The following is a 21,160-nucleotide window of genomic DNA, read 5'->3' on the forward strand; positions in this document are numbered from 1 at the left end:
CGGCACATGTCCCATCCAGGTGATGTTCTCATGAATTCTCTGGTATTTGGATTTTTAGGGCCAACTTCTTGCCTAGATTCACTGACTACTTCTAATGGTGTAGGAATAGAAGAAGGTATAGTAAGCTATATTTGCTCTTTTTTTTTGACTTTTGGAGAAAGGAATGTAGTTTGTTTTCCCTATCAAGATCATAAGGTCTACAATCTCTCTTACTGTCTTTCGAGTACCACACAAGTATCTCCTTTTAATATCTTACTCTTATGAGAACTTCCCTATGCTCAGGAATGTGAAAGTGATCTTCCCCAAAATGCCCTGAGTAGCTCTGCTTCTGATATGTAAACCAGTGGTTCCTAAATATCCTGTTCAGATATAAAGAGTTCTCAGTGCCTACTATGTATAATGACTTAAGGAAAACACATGGATATAAAAGAGCTTCTGCTGCCAGTCAATTCAAAATATTGTGATCAAAACAGTTAACTATAACACATTGTCAATATATTCTGGCAGTACAGACAGAGTTACTGTGAAAGCACTTTCAAACACAAGGAAACAACAGATTCTGTTTAGGTATTCAAGTAAGTTTAAAATTAATCAACATGCATATACTACAGATTTTTAAAAATGTATACAACTGAGAAAGTTCTAAAAATCCTTCTAATTTTACCTATGGCAAAAATGGTGCTCAAGGAAAAAAAAATTACTACCTATGATCAGAAAGGAAATAACTGTTTGGTTGTTTACTGCATGCTTCCTCTTTGTATGTTGTAGCATTAACAACAAAGAAACACTGTGCGATGGTATTATTAATATTGTCCTCTAATTCCAGAAGTTCTAAAGCAAGGAATAATCATTCCTTCATTTACTCATTTACTCATTCGTTCATTCATTCACTGTTTTCTTGAATAAATATTTTCTTTTTGCCCATTGATGAATTTAATATGAGGCACAGTAGGCATTCAAGAAGGTAGAGAATAGGCAGAATTGTTTATAAAGCACGGAGTGTGTGTGTGTGCATGAAATAAATAAGAAAAATATAAAAATATACAAAATGGTGTGGGGGAGGGTTTGGAAAGATTTTTTGGGTAGTATAGAAAAGTTTATTGTGGCTGGGGTCAAGAGAGGTCACAAGTAATACGTAAGCAATGAATCTTGACTGAAATATGGGAAGATAAGAGGAAATTCTTTACAGAGATGTTCTGGGGCAAGTAAGAGGAGGAAGCTATTTCTTGGAGCAGGAACACTTGATGGGGTATAGTATTATGGGCTACAATGTGCAGGCAAAGGAAGTAGGAAGAAAGAGAACATAACACTGTCTTGAGTAATCATTATGCCTTTAACTGAGCACATTATTTTCTCAGTAATTGTTGGAGTTTAATCGTAGCATTACCCTTGAGGCTATGTCTTAGGGTTGAGGTCTTCCCTAGAGCCTCTGCAGTGCTTGTATTATCTTTGTATCAAGAGTTCTTGATAATTTCTGCTCTTTGGAGGTAGAAGTGTCATCCATTAATGCCTTGTACGGTTCCCTTGCTTTTCTCTTTTCCCATGTACTGTTTGTAAAATAAACAAGTGCTCCCTATCTATAGACCCTCAGGAACCTTCTTACATACCTGGACAAAAAAATGAAATAAGTGAAATTAATCAGGAAGTTGAGCTGAACATTCTTTATTAGGCAGAAGCCATACCCTTGAAGTAGGCATTGTGTTCCCAAGTTCAGAAAATAGAATCTAGGGAAATAGGGTCTTCTTATGGTTATCAGGAAACAGTCCAGGATCTCAATGGTACTTGTGAGCCAGGGCATTAGCCACACCAGCCACCACCTTCTGATAGGCAGCCTGCACTTGTGGGGTGAATTCCTTGCCAAAGTTGCGGGCCAGCACGCACACCAGCACATTGCCCAAGAGCTGCGGAGAAGAGGTAGGCAGATACATGCATATGGTTAACAGAAAAATAAAGACTGGCTTCTGAGAAACTGAGCCAACACCCATTTTTTTCTGCCCAAATCTTAGACAAAACTGATCCCCAGGTTATTCCCATCAGCATAAATAAGTACATATATGAATGCGTACATATATCTATACACACACATCCTCTATGTACTTAACTAGCATATAGTCTATATATGTACATATATGCTATATATGCTGTATAATGCTATATACAAATTAATTCCAGATTAATTTTAATTTTGTATGTGTATATAGCATATACAAATTAATTACTATAAACAGATTAATAGATACAAATTAATTGATTAATCAGTGTGATGATGGGCTGTCTCCTAGCAACAACTTCTGCCCCACCTCCAGTGTAACTGTCTAGTCTTTCATAATCAAATATTCACTTTCCTTTCCATTCCATTTACTACAGAATTTATAAAATTCCAATTATTCCTTATTGTAAAATGATTTATAGCCTCTAAAACAGTATTCTATGCCTCTCGTCTTTGAGTTGGAGCCTCTCCCATACTCATGTGGAGAGACAAAAGGATTATTCTAAGTGCAGAATTAGCAGGTGAGAGCTGGTATGCATAATTTGAGTTGTTGTTAGAGAAGGAAAAATGAAGGGAGGGGGTTGGGAGAGAAAGACAGGATATTAAATAATTTAAAATAGCAAGATTGTGAGGAAGGAAAAAATGCAGAATATTTAAATAAAAAATTAACAAAATTTTAGAAGCATTAAATGATAAAATATAGTAAAATGACAAAAATGTGGGAGAAGAGCAGGTGAGTAAAAGAACCAAAATGTAAGATTAGAAAGTAAAAAGAGAAAAGAGAAGCATCTCCTGGACTCACCCTGAAGTTCTCAGGATCCACGTGCAGCTTGTCACAGTGCAGCTCACTCAGCTGAGAAAAAGTGCCCTTGAGGTTGTCCAGGTGAGCCAGGCCATCACTAAAGGCACCTAGCACCTTCTTGCCATGAGCCTTCACCTTAGGGTTGCCCATAACAGCATCAGGAGAGGACAGATCCCCAAAGGACTCAAAGAACCTCTGGGTCCAAGGGTAGACCACCAGTAATCTGAGGGTAGGAAAACAGCCCAAGGGACAGAGAGAATCAGTGCCTATCAGAAACCCAAGAGTCTTTTCTGTCTACACATGCCCAGTTTCCATTTGCCTCCTTGAGCCTGTCTTATAACCTTGATACCAACCTGCCCAGGGCCTCACCACCAACTGCATCCACGTTCACTTTGCCCCACAGGGCATTGACAGCAGTCTTCTCCTCAGGAGTCAGATGCACCATGGTGTCTGTTTGAGGTTGCTCGTGAACACCGTTATGTCAGAAGAAAGTGTAAGCAACAGTCAGCTCGGCCCTGCCTTTTATGCTGGTCCTGTCCTCCCTGCTCCAGTGAGCAGGTTGGTTTAAGATAAGCAGGGTTTCATTAGTTTGTGAGAATGAAAAATGAACCTTCATTCCACGGTTCCCTTAACTTGCCCTGAGATTGGCTGTTCTGTCATGTGTGTCTTGACTCAGAAACCCTGTTCTCCTCTACATATCTCCCCACCGCATCTCTTTCAGCAGTTGTTTCTAAAAATATCCTCCTAGTTTCATTTTTGCAGAAGTGTTTTAGGCTAATATAGTGCAATGTATCTTAGAGTTTAACTTATTTGTTTCTGTCACTTTATACTGAGAAAACTTATCTAAAAGCAGATGTTTTAACAAGTTGATTCAATATAAAGTTCTTCTTTGCCTCTAGAGATTTTTGTCTCCAAGGGAATTTTTGAGAGGTTGGAATGGACAAATCTATTGCTGCAGTTTAAACTTGCTTGCTTCCTCCTTCTTTTGGTAAATTCTTCCTATAATAAAACTCTAATTTTTTATTATATTGAAATAAATATCCATTAAAAGAATATTTAAAAAATGAATAGTGTTTATTTACCAGTTATTGAAATAGGTTCTGGAAACATGAATTTTAAGGTTAACATTTTAATGACAGATAAAATCAAATATTATATACAAATATTTTGAATGTTTAAAATTATGGTATGACTAAAGAAAGAATGCAAAGTGCAAAGTAGATTTACTATATTCAGCCAGATTAAATTTAATGAAGTTCCTGGGAATATGCTAGTACAGAGCATTTTTACAAATGTGTTCTTAAAAAAAAATGTGGAATTAGACCCAGGAATGAAGATCCCAGTAGTTTTTCACTCTTTTCTGAATTCAAATAATGCCACAATGGCAGACAAATACACACCCATGAGCATATCCAAAAGGAAGGATTGAGGGAAAGAGGAGGAAGAAATGGAGAAAGGAAGGAAGGAAGAGGGGAAGAGAGAGGATGGAAGGGATGGAGGAGAAGAAGGAAAAATAAACAATGGAGAGGAGAGGAGAAAAAAGGGGAGAGGAGAGGAGAAGGGATAGGGAAGAGAAAGAGAAAGGGAAGGGAAGAGAGGAAAGAAGAGAAGAGGAGAGAAAAGAAACGAAGAGAGAGGGGAAGGGAAGGGAAAAAAGAGGAAAAAAGAGACAAGAGAAGAGATAAGACTGACAGTTCAAATTTTGGTAGTAATATGGATCAATAGAAACTCAAACTCTGTTGGTGACAGTGTACAATAGTATAACCCCTTTGGAAAACCTTTAATAGTATCCACAAATGCTGGATACTTGATAAATCTATTACCTAGCAATTACATTTTTAGATATTCAGAAACACATGCATGTGTGTATCCAAAGACATGTATAGAAATGCTTATGACAGCAATAATCATAAAAACCTCAAACTGGTAGCCACTTAAACGCTTATCAACAGTAGAATTGATAAATTACGGTATAGTCAAAGAATAGAATATTACACAGAAATGAAAAGAATCAACTACTGCTTAACACGTAGCGATACAAATGCATTTTACAGCATTTGGTTGATTAAAAGTAACCAGAGGTGAATTCAAACTATATGATTTTATTTGTATATAGAAAGATGGATGATGTGCCTGAGATTCTGATCACAAGAGGAAATGTTATAAAATAGGGTAGAGAGGAGCCATGAATGACCTTTAAACTTTGTTACAAATTATTTTTCTGTAACCTGGAAGCCAACGAAAGATATTGAATAATTCAAGAAAGGTGGTGGCATGGTTTGATTTGTGTCTTTAAAAGATTATTCTCACTTAGTGAAGAAATGTATTTTAGAAGTAGAGAAAATGGGAGACAAATAGCTGGGCTTCTGTTGCAGTAGGGAAGAAAGTGACAATGCCATTTCTATTATCAGACTTGGACCATGACGGTGATGTCAGTCGCGAACACAAGAATAGGGCCACATTTGTGAGTTTAGTGGTACGATAAAATCAGAAATTCAGTCTTGGATACATTGTATTGTATGCACTCTTGTAAAATGCAAAAAGATGTACTTAGATATATGGATCTGGAGCTCAGAAAGAATACAACCAGGTCAAGAATACAGAATGGAACAGAACGTACAAGAACAGATCATAATGTGCTGTGTAAATCACTACCACTACCTGTTAAAAATGACAGATGATGTACTTCATCAATATCTCCTTAAAATCTTAGAATGTGTTTGTGAGGTAGGAATTATGTTTCCAATTCATATATAAGAAAATTGATTCTAAAAAAAATGTTAGGTAAATTCTTAAGGCCATGAGGACTGTTATTTGATCCTTGTCTGTTAATTCCAAAGACTTGGCTTTTCACTTTAATTCTGTTCTACCTGAAATGATTTTACACATTGGGAGATCTGGTTACATGTTTATTATATATGGATTGCATTGAGAGGATTTGTATAACAGAATAAGGTCTTTTTTTCTTTTCTTTTCTGAGATGGAGTTTCATCCCTATTGCCCAAGCTAGAGTGCAATAGTGCAATCTAGGCTCACCGCAACCTCCGCCTCCTGGGTTCAAGCAGTTCTCCTGCCTCAGCCACCTGAATAGCTGGGATTGCAGGCATGCACCACACGCCCGGCTGATTTTGTATTTTTAGTAGAGATGGGGTTTCACCATGTTGGTCAGGCTGGTCTTGAACTCCTGACCTCAAGTGATCTGCCTGCCTCGGCCTCCCAAAGTGCTGGGTTTACAAGCCTGAGCCACCGCATCCAGCCAGGATAAGGTCTTAAAGTGGAAAGAATAGCATCTACTCTTGTTCAGGAAACAATGAGGACCTGACTGTGGGCAGTAAGAGTGGTGATTAATAGATAGGGACAAATTGAAGCAGAATTGAACTGTTGATTAGAGGTAGGGAAATGATTTTAATCTCTGACCTTGGTGAATGGGCAAGTAGCTATCTAATGACTAAAATGGAAAACACTGGAAGAGAAACAGTTTTAGTATAAAAAGTGAAATACCCGTGCTGAGTCTGAGGTGCCTATAGGACATCTATATAAATAAGCCCAGTACATTGTTTGATATATGGGTTTGGCACTGAGGTTGGAGGTCAGAGGTTAGAAATCAGACTTGGGAATTGGGATTATACAGGCTATATTTAAGAGTTTAGATATAACTGTGAATCCAAGAGTGTGATGAATACAAAGTTAAATGAAGGACCTTTAATGAACACCAACATTTAATGTGAAATCTCAAGGAAGTATGAAGTAAGACATAGTCCCCAAAATCCCCGATGATTTTAGAACTCAGTATCGATTTTAATTAGTGTAATGCCAATGTGGGTTAGAATGGAAGTCAACTTGCTGTTGGTTTCAGAGCAGGTAGGAGATAAGGTTCTAGATTTTGACACACAGTGAAAAGCTGAAACAAAAAGGAAAAGGTAGGGTGAAAGATGGGAAATGTATGTAAGGAGGATGAGCCACATGGTATGGGAGGTATACTAAGGATTCCAGGGTCAGAGAAATATGGGTTATATCCTTCTACAAAATTCACATTCTTGGCTGGGTGTGGTGGCTCACGCCTGTGATCCCAGCACTTTCAGAGGCCGAGGAGGGTGGATCACCTGATGTTAGGAGTTCGAGATCAGCCTGACCAACATGGTGAAACCCCCTCTCTACTAAAAATAGAAAATTAGCCAGGCATGGTGGTGGCACACCTGTAATGCCAGCTACTTGGGAGGCTGAGGCAGGAGAATTGCTTGAACCTGGGAGACAGATGTTGCAGTGAGCCTGGATCATGCCATTGCACTCCAGCCTGGGCAACCATAGCAATACTCCATCTCAGAAAAAAAAAATAAAACGTTCTTGCTAACCTGAAAAAATAAATTATTTGAGCTTTGTACCTAATTCATAATTTTCAGATAATGAATATTGAGATGATATATTTATATGCACAGAACAATGCCTAGAGGCACATTCTAAGTGTAAGTGACATTCTTAAATGCCAGTGCTCTCCACAATTCTAATCTCAGTTCACTGCTCTTTGAATTCTGTGTTTTCATATTATCTTATCAATACATTAATCATTGCAATAATCACTGCACACTGTAATTATTCATTTACTGGACACATCCTAGTTTCCTTCTGTCAATTACCATTCATGTCTGCTTTCAAATTTATTTCTCATCCTTCCCTCAGTGTTCTCTGTATTTGAGGAACTGACATTTCCCAGGTTTCCTCACCCTTTCAGTTGCATGTACATTCTGCAGTGGTAAACACTGGCTGAGGGAAAGCATAAGCAAGATTATTTCTTGTCTCTCTCTCTCTCTGAACAGATCTCCTACAGCAGACAGTCTTTTTTATGGTTTTTTATGGCTGATATTTTGATACCCCCATTAGACACCTAGTTCTGGCTCTCTCCAAGGAGCCCCCACTAGCTCACTGAATCCAGTGGACCTCTGGTTATGGTCTCTGGTTCTGGACTCTGGTGGTATAAACATTTTCTCCTTCTGCCCTTCTAGGCCTAATGGCGGAAGAGGTTTTCTGATGTTACTAACATCTAGATTTCTGCACTGTCCTTTATTTGATATTTTAGCTCTTCCAATACAAGGATAATTAACTATTAAGAGCTGTATTTAATTCTAGGTTGAGTAACTGATAATGGTTTGTCCTTTCCTTGATGGACCCTAACTGATATAACTAATAAACTGACTTCTGATACTATGTCTTATTAGTGTATGAAAATTCTGATGTGAATAAATGCATGACACATGCTTGTTGACTAATCAAACTATAGCAAGGGAGATTGAGGGAACAGCCTTATAGAGGCAGAGGAAGGAACCTCATGACCTACAAATACTAAGATATCACATAGTCATTTTAGAACCAAAGGTTCCTCAGTTTAGGTCTCAAACACACTTCTCTATGGATAGTGTAATACTCATAATGTAGAAAAGAGAGATCTAATTTTGGATAATTTAATCTTTTTTTTTCATCTCCAAATACTAGGGAAATAAGAGTTTACAAGACAATGTCTCTACCATAAATGAGGTTAAAATTTAGTGGTAGGAAGATACAATGAGCAGATTAAGTACATTAGTAGGAAAAACACTAAATATTATAAGAAAGAGCCCATAATTGTAGCAGAGTTTATAGACAGGGCTTTAAGCCCAGTTAAAATTTTAAAAAAAATAGCTTCTTAATTGAGATAGCATATAAGTTAGGACTTAAAGTATGAGTACAAGATAGACAGGGCAAAATGAGGGAAAGACATCACCCAGAGTAAATGAACAGCATGCACAAAGCTAACAGAGTCAAATGCAGAAATCCAAATTCTCTAGATTGACTGGGGTAATTTTGTCAATGCACTCAAGTATGCATCTGTAACAGTGTGTGTTCTTATGTGTGCATGGAATGTTTGTTCATGGAGCATAAGAAATTGTGTAGACATATAGACACATCTGTATGTGTATATCAGAGAATGTTTACATTGCTACAAGATTTTATATGACTACATGCACAAGCATTCATGCTACATGTCAGTTTGGTATATTTTTCCTGTAAGATGTGTACTTATGTGTTTTCCAGTAAAGGTGAATGTGAAAACTCCTCATCGAGAAATGAACAATAAGTAACACAGGAAATTCAACCCTCCTCTCTTAATTTAAAATACAGAGTGACATTCAGAAGGGCAAGGGATAGCATAAGTGTGAGATTTTAAAGTGTGATTGTTTGGACACAGTAATTATTCAAAGAATGTGCTTAATTAATGTATGCTACAAGACAGCAGTTGAGTGATTATTGTACATGAGCAACTGTTATTTATTCTGCTTTGTGGGTTATTAGTGGGGACTCAAAAATATGACAAAGGAATTTCAGAAGCTGTCAGATGGTAGCACCGCCTATCTATGTGCTCCCACTCAAGAGATATGGTGAGGTGAGCTCTTTGGGGTGGACACATAGAGGAAATACTTTGAGAAAGAGGCTTGGGGATTAATGAAACTGGAGAAGAAAGGATATTATATCTTCTAAAACCTCTTTCTTTGAGGTTTTAGGTTTGAGGGTGCTACATACTTCCTAAGGGTCTTGGGTACAGGAGTTTGAAGTGATTGCCACAGAATGACTATGTTCATTGCCAGATCCAAACAGGGGGCTTGTAGGCATTTGCTGTTCTGTCAATAAATTTCCTTCTTTTCATTCACAGGCAGGGATTTTAGCTGTCATCTCTGACTCTCTGTTTCACAGTGTTTTCCAGTTCTGTGCAATCACTGCCACAGTGGTCTCTTACTCGATTTTTTTTCTTAACTTCATTGTTTCCATCAACTTCAGTTCTTTATCCATCACCTCAATATAATTACAGCAAGCTCCTCTGACTATACCCAAGTTAGACTTTGTCTAATCAGTTCTATATATATATATACATGTGAATCAATTTTCTACATTTCCCTATTTATTATGTCACTCTCATATGCAAGAAACTTCAGTGATTTTTGCTCAAAACAATAGCTATTTTTCTTACTTCATCTGGTCTCTGCATCCAGTTTCCCTAATTTTATATCATCCTGCCTCTTTTAAATGTCCATATTCTCCTCTATCAACTTGACTTAACGTGCTGTTTCCTAAATCTCAGCCTTTTAATCTGCTGTTTACTCACATAAACAAAAATCAGTGGTTTTCAATATTGATTGCTAATAATTTTTTATTCATAAAAATTGTATATATTTATGAATGCACACATATGTGTATATATATATATAGAAAGAGAATAAAATCACTACCACTAAAAACAATAAAACTTGTACATATTTATAGAAACAGAGAGCTGAACAAAGAGATTTATTATTTATCGGGTAGTGTGATAAAGACTTTACAGGTATCAATTCAATTCGTTCTTACAAAAATCCTTTAAGGAAAATAAATATGATAAATCTATCATATGTACAGCTTAATGGAATTATAAATATGTTTCAGGTCACAGAGGTAGCAGATGAAGTACAGATGAAAACCAAGACAGCCAGTTCACATGCCTTAGAGATAATTCTCTATTAATACCATTGAAGACGTTAAGAGAAAGTTCAAGGTTTGGCCCTTGATTGGTCTCTAGGAAGCCCCATCCCCACTTCATTATAAGTCATAAAAAATATGTTGTTTAAAATAAGTAGAAGTGAACTGCAGTCACCAAATGAGCTGTATCCTGAGTTCATACAAATAATAGCCTATACAGAACTTCTAATTTGAGTCCTAACATACCTCTACACACTACCAACAATCCTCTTACATCTCCAAAGAGTACCTCCATTGACCTCCCTTTCTGTAAAGACATTGTCTTATTCTAGAGACGATTTCCCCTTCCTAGGAGTAACTACCCCACTAAATCAACCCACAAGTTCTCTCTTTTCTTGCAGGATTGCAAGAAAGTATCTTCTCTGTCCTTAAACTCCCATTCTCCAACATTCTCATTTCCATCAGAAATGGTGCGTCCTTTTGGCTGAATCAGGGTAAAATATAAAGACAGAAAAAGAATACAATGATATTTCTTAGAGAGCATATTTCTTTATTTTATTTTTATCATGCAGGAACTGAATCAGCAGGCAGGATACTGCTCTTCTCCCCAACCTCCCCCATCTAAAGGAGATGAGATTTGGGGACATAGGTACAAACATAGTGGACCAGTAGGTACAAACATAGTGGACAGGGGACTCAGTGGTCTTGTGGGCTACAGCATTAACCACAGCATTTGTTAGTTACTGCCAAGAAGCCTGTATCTGTAGGGTAAACCCCTCGCTGAAGTGGGTTGCCAAAACAATCAATATCACGTTGCCTAAGAGCTGGGGAGGGAGTGAAGATAAAAAGAAAATGGTACATAGGGAATAGAAGGCCTCAAGCTGGACTTGCAGTAAATAGATATAACACTTACATCCTTTTTGACCAGAGTTTGAGCAACTCTCACCATTATGGGCTAGATATCAGCTTCAATATGACTGGCAGTACTGCACCTCCCATTGTGTCCTATCCTTCTCTTACTTGCTATGCCAACTCACTACCCCAGCATATTGTGATTAATTGTTTCATTTTTTTTAGAGACTTCGTCCTTTTAAAAAGTAGGATAATAGTACTTCAGGGAACAGTAATGGATAGGATAAGTCCCCAGTCATCACATACATACATACATACAATTTTCTCAAACACTCATAACAAAGAATCCTGTACCATGCGTACAAAAGTATACCATCATCATTAGGAGGGAAACAATCCTCTTTTTAACAGCTTCCCACTACTTTGTTCAGTTGATCTTTTTCTAACCTCCAGGACTATGAAGAAAAGTGACTATTAATTTTTATAGAAAATTTCGCTGACCAAAGGAAAGATGTTATTTTCTCTATCTCAACTTCTGTTCCCTCATCCAAAAACACTCAGTTTGATTTTGGCCAGAATTTTTTATAAGACGTGTTTTTCAGAGCTATCAAATGGTAAGTGGCCTTCCATTATTCGTAGTCCTTGCTCTACCAAATTTTAGTTATGTTATTTACAGCAATATAACTCTCAAAATCCCACTGCTGAAATATTATATCCCATAGCTGACTCATAACACAAGAGAAAGCCACCTCTGCTTTCAAAAGTACCCATAGTGCAAATATCTAAGGGTAAAGAAGAAAGTGTGAGTGTACTTAGTACTCACCAGGAATTTCTCAGGGTCCACGTGCAGCTTGTTACAGTGCAGGTCACTCAGCGTAGCAAAGGTGCCTTTGAGGTCATCCGTGAGCATAACAGCTTTTCCGAAGGAGATCAGCACCTTCTTGCCATGTGCCTTGACTTTGGGGTTGCCCATTATTGCACAGTCAGAGCCCAGATATCCAAAACTTTCAAAGTACCTCTAGGTCCATGGGTAGACAACCAGGAGACTGTGGGATAGTCATAATCACAGAGCAGGTGCAAAGTCAGACTATGTAAGACAATGGGCTAATCCCTCTTTCAGAAACACTTTCTGCCTTTCTGCACCTTGCCCCGGCTTCCAGTACCTACCTGCCCAGAATCTCACCTCCAGCCTTCTCACCTTAACCTTGCTTCACAGGCTGGTGGCAGCAGCCTTCTTGTCAGCAGTGAAATGCACTACAGTGTCAGATCTGGGAGTTTCCTGGTGATCACAGATGAGCCAGAAACATGCCTGCATTGCTGCTTCATGTGTGGCTTTTTACTTCTCCTCTCTGGCCCCCAGCCCTTTGCCTCTCCCAGTGAAATGAATCCATTGACCAGCCCTTTGCTTCTCTTAGTGAAATGAATCTATTGGTCAAGGGTGGGTTGTGACTCCAGGGGTGGGGTTTGGGCAAGGAAGTTTTGCAAGATGGACATTCGAGTTTCTGATAGAATCCAGGTGGCCTTCTCAGGGGAACTTTGCTGTTCAGGCTTAATTTGGAACTTTACTTCCTTCCCCTCCATTTTCCTACGCTATCCCCACTGTCCAGTGTGCAGTTTATTTCTCAAGGACTTCGCCAGCGGCCGCTAATAACCTGAATGCTGACAAATAGGAATAAGTTACAACTGAAAAGGATAAGAATTACGAATATCTTAGCCATCAATTCCTGGATCAGGAGTTGTGACAATGTAACGACGTGTTATCCTGTTATTCATCCAGGCTTTATGTGGAAGAAGCCACAGCCTTTCTTGGTTTTCAATTCTCTTGAGACTACATTGAATACACAATTTCATCACCTTTATTTTTCTTTCTTTCTTTCTTTTCTTTTTTTTTTTTTTTTTTTGAGATGGAGTCTTGCTTTGTCACCCAGGCTGGAGTGTGTAGTGGCGCGATCTCTGCTCACTGCAAGCTCTGCCTCCCAGGTTCACGCCATTCTCCTGCCTCAGCCTCCCGAGTAGCTGGGACTACAGGCACCCACCACCGTCTCTGGCTAATTTTTTGTATTTTTAGTAGAGATGGGGTTTCACCATGTTAGCCAGGATGGTCTTGATCTCCTGACCTCGTGATCCGCCCACCTCAGCCTCCCAAAGTGCTGGGATTACAGGTGTGAGCCACCGCGCCCGGCCAATTTCATCACTTTTTAGAATAGAAATAAACACCTCTATCCAGCATCAATTTGGAAGAAAGCAGAATAAGAAACAAACTAGGGAAGTAAGGGGAAAACTGGGTTTTATTACTGTGTTTTTTAATCCATTTAGTAGTCAGTGTACTTATCTGAACAAAGGAGAATTCCTCTGAATCATTGAACAATAGTCCATGTCAAATCCTACATATCTACAAAATTATGCCAGAACATCTAATAGTGTTGAGGGAGAAGTGTGCTGCTCTGTTCAAGCAAGAGGATAGGAGATTCCATGGCCCGTGCTGGGCATTAGGTCATTTGTGTCTGGCACAGGCTTGAGCTATAGTCTAATGCTGTGTTTAACTTGTCTTTATATCTAATCAGGCAGAGACATTCTTCACTGACAATATTCCACAGGCTGCTGCACGTGTCTCATGTGCTGCACGTCTCATGCGTCTCAAACAAGCAATTTCAGGAATAGACAGGGCGCACTTGCACCGGCAGAGAGAATAACAGTTTATTTTATATTCTTAAGGCTTACTGTCCTCATACTTAGAGGTTCAGGATGCTGGTTTGTGTGTTACCCCTGAGATAAATCCTTACAAGAAATAAAGTTTAGGAAATCACCCCCATGTGTATTTCAAGGAGACTCTAAATTTCAAAGAGTTAAGCCCAATATATTAAAGCTGAATTTCTGATATTAGAGACACAATATTTTAGTCTACTTGATATAGTTGAGAGGCAGTTATCTGTTTTACTTAGGAACATGGGGAAAGTTTGTAGTGACAAACAGTTTGAGGCAAAACCAAGATTATCTTTAAGAGCAGAGATCGATGATATGAAGAAAAAGAAGTGGCAACTTTGACTGTATGCAGGAAACACATTTATATTGAGTTGTGGGGACTGGCCTGAGAGGAAACTTCAGGTCACGTCCTTTAATGGCCCTAAAACTCATTCCCAAAAGAATTTCTGTTCATTGCCATACCTCATATCCTTAGGTACATACATCTAAAACCCTGCATACCAGTGAACAGCTGCCCCATCTTCCATCAGCCAACCAGGAATTCAGCAGTTACTGCTAACTTCTACTTTTCTCTCACCCACTCCAGGAAAAGTGACCTGCAGTCACTTTCCTGGAAGTATTGATTCTTTCTTGTTTGTGGCTGTTCCCCATTTCCAATTGTTTTCCATGATTATTGCTTCTACTGTGATCTATAGACTCTTATATCATCAATACCAGGTTATCATTGCAGTTGTCAACTTCTCCCTGTTGCATCTTATGCATTAATTCAACAAATACATATTAGATTCCATATGTCATCCATGAAGTTTCATTCATATGCCATCCATTTTTCTTAATTCTGAGAATCTTACATGAACTAGACACACAGATTCTCTGGCTAATGGTGCCCTCACTATAGTGAGCAGAGGAGACCAGCATACATACTAAAAGAAATGAATGAATAAGAGATTTCAGATGGTATTATATGACTTGAAGAAACTGCATATTGTATCTACAACCATCTGGTCTTTTAGAAACCTGACAAAAGCAAGCAATGGGGAAAGGATTTTCAATTTAATAAATGATGGGGGAGAACTGGCTAGCCATATGCTGAAAAATGAAACTGGACTCCTTCCTTATACCTTATCCAAAAATTAACTCCAGATGGATTAGAGACTTAAATGAAAAACCCCAAACTATAAAAAGCCTAGAAAAAAATCAAGGCAATACTATTCATGATATAAGCACGGGCACAGATTTCATGATGAAAACATGAAAAGCAATTGCAGCAAAAGCAAAAATTGACAAATGGAATCTAATTAAACTAAAGAGCTCCTGCACAGCAAAATAAACTACCATCAGAGCGAAAGACAGTCTACAGAATGGGAAAAAAATTTTCCAATCTATTCTTCTGACAAAGGCCTAATATTCAGAGTAAACAAGAAACTTAAACAACTTTACAAGAAAAAAAAAACCCATTAAAACCATGGCACACTTTTACCTATAAAACAAACCTGCATATCCTGTACGTGTACCCCTGAATTTAAGGTAACAGTAAATTAAATTAAAAGAAAAATCAAATGCCATGGCAATGTCGGGAAGTTACCCTATATGGCCTAAAAAGAGAAGGCATAAATAATCCAAAACTTGTTTAACATATCATCAAGAAATAACCATAAAAGGAACAACCAGCGGCCCTCGGGGCTGCTCTGCCTATGCAGTAGTCATTCGTTTATTTCTTTACTCTCTTAAGAAATTTGCTTTGACTTAAAAAAAAAAACAAAAAGAAAAAAGAAAGTGCATATTCTGAAACGGTAGTGACTGCATTTGAAGTGGGACCTTTACGATATAATGGAGCCAGACAGAGATGTTGGAGAAGTTCCTGAAAGAAGGAAGGGCATGTGCCAAATTCTGAGGCTGAGGAGAAAAAAGAAAGAAAGAAAAAAAGAATAAAGAAGTTTACATTTCACTGTATGTAAAGACATTACAAGGCTAGAGTAAAGCATGTTGAAGTAAAAATAGGAGAAATCAAAGTTAGAGAGAAGGGCGCAGGCTTATTATTTGGGTCTTACAGATGAGAGCAGTAGAGTAGGTATTTTATACTGAAACATAGAGGACGAGGGGAGATTTGCAAACCTGAGATAAACATGGTCTGTAGTCCACTCAAAACCCAAGCTTATTTTTTTCTCCTTCTTCATCTGCCTTACTCAGTGCAAGGTGCTATAACAAAATACCAAAGACTGGGTGGCTTCAACAACAGAGTTTTTTCTCACATTTCTGAAGGCTGACTCGTGGTCAGGGTTCTCTTCCTGGATTGTAGATGGCGGACTTCTCACTGTGTCCTCACCGGGAGGAAAGAGAAACAGCTTGTCTCTCTGCTTCTGATAAGGAAAATACTTTTATGATGGGGATCTGCTCTTATGAGCTCATCTAAACCTAATTACTTTTCCAAAGCCTCCCCCACAGATAAGGTCAGTTGGGAGTTGGGGATTCAGCGTGTGAATTTTGAGGAGACACAAACATTAAGTCCATAACACCATCACATTAAACTCTTACTTATAGAGATGCACTAACACCCAACTATACAAAAATTCCATTAAGTAAGCCTTCCAATTAATGTTGTACAAATTCTTCCCACTACATTTTGATCTCACAGTGCTGGTCTGTTGCTCAGACATAACATGCTCATGCTGACTTGTGAGCCTCTGCTGATTCATTTCTTACACCTAAGTCCCCACCTCCCCCAGAGGCTTACAGTGAGGTCTCTCCCTTGAAATGCTGTGACCAATCTGCACACTTGAGGCATGGGATTAATTTCACTTTCTTAGGCATCCACAAGGGCTGTGAAAAGCTAAGTGCCATTAGAAATAGTATTCCTCCTAATAAAATAGAATTGCTACACCTGACTGAACCTTGAATTCCTAAAGCTTGGAACACTTTCCCTTCATTAAGAACCATCCTTGCTACTCAGCTGCAATCAATCCAGCCCCCAGGTCTTCACTGAACCTTTTCCCATCTCTTCCAAAACATCTGTTTCTGAGAAGTCCTGTCCTATAGAGGTCTTTCTTCCCACCGGATTTCTCCTACACCATTTACTCCCACTTGCAGAACTCCCATGTACAAGTGTCTTTACTGCTTTTATTTGCTCATCAAAATGCACATCTCATATGAAAATAAATGAGGAGCATGCACACACCACAAACACAAACAGGCATGCAGAAATACACATACACACTTCCCTCAATTTAAACCCTTTGTGGCTCATGTATTTAAAAAGATGTAAAAAAAAGAGCTGAAGAAAATCATGTGTGATCTCTCAGCAGAATAGATTTATTATTTGTATTGCTTGCAGAATAAAGCCTATCCTTGAAAGCTCTGAATCATGGGCAAGAGGCTCAGTGGTATCTGGAGGACAGGGCACTGGCCACTGCAGTCACCATCTTCTGCCAGGAAGCCTGCACCTCAGGGGTGAATTCTTTGCCGAAATGGATTGCCAAAACGGTCACCAGCACATTTCCCAGGAGCTGTTGAGATGAAAGGAGACAATAAAGATGAACCCATAGTGAGCTGAGAGCTCCAGCCTGGCCTCCAGATAACTACACACCCAGCTTCCACCCAGAATCAAGCCTATGTTAACTTCCCTCAAAGCCTGAGATTTTGCCTTCCCATTAAATGCAAGTAGTTGTTCCCCTTGCAGCACTAGTCACTGGCCATAATTTAAATCTTGCTATCTTCTTGCCACCATGAACCCTGTATGTTGTAGGCTGAAGACGTTAAAAGAAACACACGCTGACACACACACACACACACACACACACACACACACACAAACTCACAGCTGACTTTCAAAATCTACTCCAGCCCAAATGTTTCAATTGTTCCTCACCCCTGGACATGCTTTGCCCCCATCTGGAATTAAAGGATATAAGTTTGTAATGAAGCATTGGCAGCATTTTATATGTGTCTAGCTGATATAGGAATAGCCTTAGCAATATATGTTTGGCCACCAAAGTTCCCCACTTTGACTGAGCCAATATATGCCTTCTGCCTGCATCTGTTTAATGACCATACTTGTCCTGCCTCCAGATAGATGTTTTAAAACAACAAAAATGAGGGAAAGATGAAAGTTCTTTCTACTGGAATCTAATAAAGAAAAGTCATTTGCCTCATTTCCACTTCTCTATTCTCAAAGTCAAAGTTGTCCATCTAGATTTTTAAAGGCACTCCTTAGGCCCTAAAACATTACCACTGGGTCTCAGCCCAGTTAGTCTTCTGCAGTTCCTTCACTCCCAACCCCAATATCTTCAAATAGTTCACACCCGGTAGGTAGATTCAGCTGTGCTCAGATCAATACTCAGTTGTCTAAGTTGCCTCGAGACTAAAGGCAACAGGGCTGAAACTCCTGGACTCACCCTGAAGTTCTCAGGATCCACATGCAGCTTGTCACAGTGCAGTTCACTCAGCTGGGCAAAGGTGCCCTTGAGATCATCCAGGTGCTTTATGGCACCTCCCAAGGAAGTCAGCACCTTCTTGCCATGTGCCTTGACTTTGGGGTTGCCCATGATGGCAGAGGCAGAGGACAGGTTGCCAAAGCTGTCAAAGAACCTCTGGGTCCATGGGTAGACAACCAGGAGCCTGTGAGATTGACAAGAACAGTTTGACAGTCAGAAGGTGCCACAAATCCTGAGAAGCGACCTGGACTTTTGCCAGGCACAGGGTCCTTCCTTCCCTCCCTTGTCCTGGTCACCAGAGCCTACCTTCCCAGGGTTTCTCCTCCAGCATCTTCCACATTCACCTTGCCCCACAGGCTTGTGATAGTAGCCTTGTCCTCCTCTGTGAAATGACCCATGGCGTCTGCACTAGGAGCTTATTGATAACCTCAGACGTTCCAGAAGCGAGTGTGTGGAACTGCTGGAGGGTGCTTCCTTTTATTCTTCATCCCTAGCCAGCCGCCGGCCCCTGGCCTCACTGGATACTCTAAGACTATTGGTCAAGTTTGCCTTGTCAAGGCTATTGGTCAAGGCAAGGCTGGCCAACCCATGGGTGGAGTTCAGCCAGGGACCGTTTCAGACAGATATTTGCATTGAGATAGTGTGGGGAAGGGGCCCCCAAGAGGATACTGCTGCTTAATTTTTTTTATAGCCTTTGCCTTGTTCCAATTCAGTCATTCCAGTTTTTCTCTAATTTATTCTTCCCTTCAGCTAGTTTCCTTCTCCCATCATAGAGGATACCAGGACTTCTTTTGTCAGCCTTTTTTACCTTCTTGTCTGTAGCTCCAGTGAGGCCTGTAGTTTAAAGCTAAAGCATGTACCAATTTTTGAAAAGTTCAGGGATTGTGAAATGTGTTTCAGGCATAGGTCCAGGATTTTTGACGGGACAAATCTTAGTCTCTTTCAGTTAGCAGTGGTTTCTAAGGAAAAAGTGCTATACTTCTTTTTGGATATACTCTTTGTGACTTTTGCCATTATGTCTTAATTTCTCAATAGTGCAGTGAAAACAATTTCTATAAAGCCACAGTTTCAGCGCAGTAATAGATTAGTGTTACATAATATAAGACCTAATGCTTACCTCAATATCTACTTATCCGTACCTATTTGAAATAAATCATGACTGTTTCATCGTAGAAAAATATTTGATTCCATATTCAGGTATGTATGTATACACCAGATGATGTGTATTTATCACTGGATAAGTGTCTGTGCTGGCTGATGACCCAGGGTTTTGGTGTAGCTCTTCTATGCTCAGTAAAGATGATGGTAGAATGTTCTTTGGCAGGTACTGTGGATTAGAATTAATTATCTTGTATAAATGCTAGGTTCACTTCTCAGGGAATCTTACTCTAAGACATAAGACGTGTGTGTGCATGGAAAACAACTCTAAAGAGGCAAGGGTTGTTTTTATTGACTAATAGTCCACACACTATGATAACTCGAATATTAGTGTACTTTAGACAGCTTTATTTCTAACACAGTGCTGTTTCTGACATATTGGACCATTAACAGGGTAGGAAGTATTTATGCTGGTTTTTTGGTTCTGTTTTGCTTTTGGTTAGTTTGTTTTTGTTTTTCTCTGAAAGTGATCCATGATCTCTAACCTTGCTAGATTATAATGCCAGAAGCTCTGGAATTCTGGCTTATTGGAGGCAAGCTGTATCTTCAAATTAGTTTATCCCCTAAGCTATCAGGTTGATTGAAATTATAATAATATTGGTGAAATTCTTTCATCCTTCATGATCTTGTGTAAAGCTTATATCTGCTCATTGATAAAGACGGCTAAAAGGCCAGAAAGATACACATTTACCCATGTAACAAGCCTGCACATCCTGCACGTGTACCTTGGAAATTAAAATGAAATGAAATAAAATTAAAAGGAAAAAAATGTCATGGCAACATCAGGAAGTTATCTTTTATGGTCTAAAAATGGGCAGCATAAATAATCTACCCCTTGTTTAGCATACTATTGAAAAATAACAATAAAAATCGGCAACCAGCAGCCCTTGGGTCTACTCTGCCTATGAAGTAGCCATTCATTTATTCCTTTAATTTTTTATAAACTTGTTTTACTGAAAAAAAAAAAGGACAAAGAAAGAAAGTGCGAATTGTGAAATGGTAGTGAGTGATGGCATTTGAAGTGGGTCCTTTATGATTTGATGGAGCCAGGCAGAAGACGTTTGGAGAAAGAAGTTCCTGAAAGTAGGAAGGGCATGTAGAAAACTCTGAGGCTGAGGAAAAAAAAGAAAGAAAGAAAGAAATATAAAGAAAGAACTTGACATTTCACTGTAGATAAACACATTACAAGCCTAAAGTACGTTGAAGAAAAAATGGAAATCAAAGTTAGACAGAAGGGCTCAGGCTTACTATTTGCGTCTTACAGATGAGAGTAGTAGAGTTGGTATTTTATTCTGAAACACAGAGGACAAGTGGAGATTTGTAAACCTGAGATAAACATGGTTTCTAATCCACTGAACACCGAAGCTTATTTTTTTCTCTTTCTTCATCTGCCTTACTTAGTGCAAGGTGCTATAACAAAATAGCATAGACTGGGTGACTTCAACAACAGAATTTTTTCTCACATTTCTGCTGGTTCCTGGTCAGGGCTCTCTTCCTGGGTTGCAGGTGGCTGACTTCCCACTGTGTCCTCACCAGAAGGAAGAGAAATGGCTAATCTCTCTGCTTCTGATGAGGAAAATAATTCTATGATGGGGATCTGCTCTCATGAGCTCATCTAAACCTGATTACTTTTCCAAAGCCTCCCCCACAAATGGAGCCAATTGGGAGTTGGGGATTCAGCATGTGAATTTCCTGGAGACACAAGCGTTAAGTTCATAACACCATCACATTCAAGTAAACTCT

At 39.0% G+C, this 21,160-nt stretch overlaps 2 protein-coding genes and 1 long non-coding RNA gene across 3 annotated transcripts; all 3 read right to left on the reverse strand.

The window, feature by feature from the left end:
- Nucleotides 1–1,646: 1,646 nt before the first annotated feature.
- Nucleotides 1,647–3,405, reverse strand: LOC101127306 (hemoglobin subunit delta). Its single transcript, XM_019036165.4, has 3 exons — nt 3,146–3,405; nt 2,793–3,015; nt 1,647–1,901 (listed from the first exon to the last, which is right to left on the reverse strand). The coding sequence occupies exons 1-3, from the start codon at nt 3,235–3,237 to the stop codon at nt 1,773–1,775; spliced, it is 444 nt and encodes a 147-aa protein (XP_018891710.2). The 5' UTR covers nt 3,238–3,405; the 3' UTR covers nt 1,647–1,772.
- A 7,398-nt stretch (nt 3,406–10,803) lies between these two features.
- On the reverse strand, nt 10,804–12,436 carry LOC101152693 (uncharacterized). Its single transcript, XR_010135373.1, has 3 exons — nt 12,294–12,436; nt 11,950–12,172; nt 10,804–11,098 (listed from the first exon to the last, which is right to left on the reverse strand). It is a non-coding gene; the product is annotated as an uncharacterized lncRNA (long non-coding RNA).
- Nucleotides 12,437–17,113: 4,677 nt separating this feature from the next.
- LOC134759280 (hemoglobin subunit gamma-1) lies at nt 17,114–18,710 on the reverse strand. Its single transcript, XM_063710785.1, has 3 exons — nt 18,566–18,710; nt 18,221–18,443; nt 17,114–17,332 (listed from the first exon to the last, which is right to left on the reverse strand). The coding sequence occupies exons 1-3, from the start codon at nt 18,655–18,657 to the stop codon at nt 17,204–17,206; spliced, it is 444 nt and encodes a 147-aa protein (XP_063566855.1). The 5' UTR covers nt 18,658–18,710; the 3' UTR covers nt 17,114–17,203.
- Nucleotides 18,711–21,160: the final 2,450 nt, after the last annotated feature.

Source organism: Gorilla gorilla, chromosome 9, assembly GCF_029281585.2.
Source record: "Gorilla gorilla gorilla isolate KB3781 chromosome 9, NHGRI_mGorGor1-v2.1_pri, whole genome shotgun sequence".
In the NCBI taxonomy this organism is placed as follows: domain Eukaryota; kingdom Metazoa; phylum Chordata; class Mammalia; order Primates; family Hominidae; genus Gorilla; species Gorilla gorilla.